The 3,437-nt window shown below is 41.3% G+C and overlaps 1 protein-coding gene across 1 annotated transcript; it reads left to right on the top strand.

Annotated features, from left to right (window-relative positions):
* The first annotated feature begins 1,055 nt into the window (after positions 1 to 1,055).
* On the top strand, positions 1,056 to 2,723 carry Gk2 (glycerol kinase 2). Its single transcript, XM_051170791.1, has one exon. The coding sequence runs from the start codon at positions 1,056 to 1,058 to the stop codon at positions 2,721 to 2,723; it is 1,668 nt and encodes a 555-aa protein (XP_051026748.1).
* Positions 2,724 to 3,437: the final 714 nt, after the last annotated feature.

The following is a 3,437-nucleotide window of genomic DNA, read 5'->3' as shown; positions in this document are numbered from 1 at the left end:
GCTATATCCCATGAGTTAAACCAAAGTTCAGTAGATATTTAAAAATCTCCAAATTGAACTTCTAGAAATGAAAACTACATGTGAATTAAAAAAAAAAAAAACAGCAGATGAATTAACTGCAGATCTAGTCACTGGAGGCTAGTGGACTTGAAGACACAAAAATTGTAAACTGTAAATTTAAACGCAGACAGGAAAGATCATTATATGGAGCACAATGCTGGTGAATGTGCAAGACAGGTTCAATCTGTGAGGTTTGAGACCTTGGATGAACAAAGGAAAGGAAATAGTTAAGAAAAAATAATAGCCAGAACTTTCCAAACTTGATGGAAGCTGAAACTCTACAGACAAGTAACACCATGAACATAAAGAAGGAAAACGAAAACGAAAACAAGCCAACAAACCCACAATGTGCAACATGGTGTAATGATACCTGTAAAAAAAACAGTAACAACAGTAGCATTGATTAAAACAAAACAACAAAACAAAACAAAACAAAACAAACAAACAAACAAAAAAAAAAAAACCCCACTTCTATAAGCAGCCAAGAGTAAAGGATGCAGGATGCAAACAAGAATGACAGAAACATCCCAGAAATGGGAAGTGAAGTTGTTGGAATAACTGCTCTATGATTCTTAAAAGGAAAGAATAGGAAAGGAAATTACAATTCTATACCCAAAAAAGGATTAGCTTTCAATATTAAGACAAAATGTTTTCAGATGTTCAAATGTTGGAAGAATTCATTTCCCACTTATCTGCACAGTAAGTAACGTTAAGGATGGCGCACAGGTAGAAAGGGAGAGAAAACAGATGCGGATCCACACACACGCAAGAGAGAGTGAGGCACATACTGAATATTTTCATATAAATCCCTGGACATGGCGTGGCGCGGTGATGGGTGGGGCAGGGGTGATGAGCCAATAGGTTAGCGGAAGCTGTTAGGCTGGCAGCTGCGCCTGCGCACTCCATCATTCCTGACTGGCTGTTGTCCCTCCTCCTAACCGGCATCCTCAGCGAAACGGTCCCTGTGCTGCCTGCCGAGTCCACTGACCAGTTTCATGGCAGCCTCGAAGCAAACGGCTGTGGGGCCTTTGGTGGGAGCAGTGGTCCAGGGAACCAACTCCACTCGCTTTCTAGTTTTCAATGCCCAAACAGCAGGACTTGTTAGCCATCATCACGTGGAAGTGACGCAAGAGTATCCAAAGGAAGGATGGGTGGAGCAAGACCCCAAGGAAATCCTTCAGTCTGTCTATGACTGCATAGCGAAAACTTGTGAGAAACTTGCTGGCGAGAACATTGATATTTCCAACATTAAAGCTATCGGCGTGAGCAACCAGCGGGAAACCACTGTTGTCTGGGACAAGTTCACGGGAGACCCTCTCTACAACGCTGTGGTGTGGCTTGATCTCAGAACCCAGTCTACTGTGGAGACTCTCAGTAAGAAAATCCCAGGAAATAGCAACTTTGTCAAGTCTAAGACAGGCCTTCCGCTTAGCACTTATTTTAGTGCAGTGAAACTCCGGTGGATGCTGGACAACCTAAGACACATTCAAAAGGCTATTGAGGAAGATCGAGCCCTGTTTGGAACCCTTGACTCGTGGCTCATCTGGTGCATGACTGGAGGAGTCAACGGAGGCGTCCATTGCACCGATGTAACCAATGCAAGTAGAACGATGCTTTTCAACATCCACTCTTTGGAATGGGATAAAGAACTCTGTGACTTTTTTGAAATTCCAATGAACATTCTCCCAAAAGTATGCAGTTCTTCTGAGATCTATGGCCTGATGACAACAGGGGCCCTGAAAGGCGTGCCAATATCTGGATGTTTGGGGGACCAATCTGCCGCGTTAGTAGGACAAATGTGCTTCGAGGAAGGTCAAGCTAAAAACACATATGGAACAGGATGCTTCTTAGTATGTAACACAGGCCATAAATGTGTGTTTTCTGAACATGGCCTTCTGACCACAGTGGCTTACAAACTAGGCAAAGAGAAGCCGGTATTTTATGCATTAGAAGGTTCTGTTGCTATTGCTGGTGCTGTTATTCGCTGGCTAAGAGACAATTTTGAGATCATAACGGCCTCGAAGGAAATTGAAAACCTTGCAAGAGAGGTAGGCACTTCCTACGGCTGCTATTTCGTCCCAGCCTTTTCGGGGTTATATGCACCTTACTGGGAACCCAGTGCAAGGGGCATCATCTGTGGGCTCACTCAGTTCACCAATAAATGCCATATTGCCTTTGCTGCGTTAGAAGCCGTTTGCTTCCAAACCCGGGAGATTGTGGACGCCATGAACCGCGACTGTGGAATTCCACTCCGTCATTTGCAGGTAGACGGAGGAATGACCAGCAACAAAATTCTTATGCAACTACAGGCAGATATTCTGCGCATCCCGGTAGTTAAGTCTGTTATGCCTGAAACAACTGCCCTGGGAGTTGCAATGGCAGCTGGAGCTGCAGAAGGGGTAGATGTTTGGGGTCTTGAACCCGAGAATATGGCTACCATTTTGATGGAACGGTATGAACCACAAATCCAAGCTACGGAGAGTGAAATTCGCTATGCAACATGGAAGAGAGCAGTCATGAAGTCAATGGGTTGGGTCACAGCCAAGGCTCCTGAAAATGGTGGCGATAGTCCTGTCTTCTCTTGTCTGCCCTTGGGCTTTTTTATAGTGAGTAGCATGACATTATTAATTGGAGCAAGATACGTCTCAAGTGTCGAAGAGTAATTACAACCACAGAGTCTCAAGATGTGGCAGCTTTTAATGGGATGAATTCCACCTTTTGATGAGAAGTCGCTATTATAGGTTTATTTTTACTTATGAACCACTTGCTACAGGACCCATGAGGCCTCTACAAATATCCTTTAAAATAAAGATTTTGAATAAAGAGATCACACCAGAAAAACAATATGAAAAATCTCATCTGTTTTTAGCATCAGTAGTTAAGGTTATTATGATAGGAGAAGAGCACTTTAATTTTTTGTTTTTCTTTTTTTTTTTCTTTTATTTGACATGCAACATTTACCTCTATCATGTAGAGAAACCCATTTATAAATTCAAGCACATAGCAGCTAGTAGGTCATGACAGGAATGTCTTGACCACTACAGATGTAAATACTTTAGGTTAAATAGTCATGTGTATGGCAACATGTATACATACTATTTACCAAGAAAAAAAAGTTTTATAAAATGGCAGTACTTACCTTAAGCACATGTGCCACCCCCAGCATAAAAATTTTTAAAGTAGAATATATAATTTATGTTGATAGAGAAATATAACTTCAATCGTATTCCTTGTTTCTTTCACTTTTTATTAACTATCTTTAAGCTAGAAAAATAAAAGTATTAAGATTACTGCAGTAATCTTTAAAGAAGATTATTTACACAATATCATTTGGCATTTAAGAATAAAAGAAAAGCAAGGTTGTAAGAGAACAAATG

Source organism: Acomys russatus, chromosome 28 (assembly GCF_903995435.1).
Source record: "Acomys russatus chromosome 28, mAcoRus1.1, whole genome shotgun sequence".
Classification (NCBI taxonomy): domain Eukaryota; kingdom Metazoa; phylum Chordata; class Mammalia; order Rodentia; family Muridae; genus Acomys; species Acomys russatus.
The sequence above is the reverse complement of the archived record's forward strand: the minus strand, read 5'-3'. Positions and strand labels throughout refer to the sequence as shown.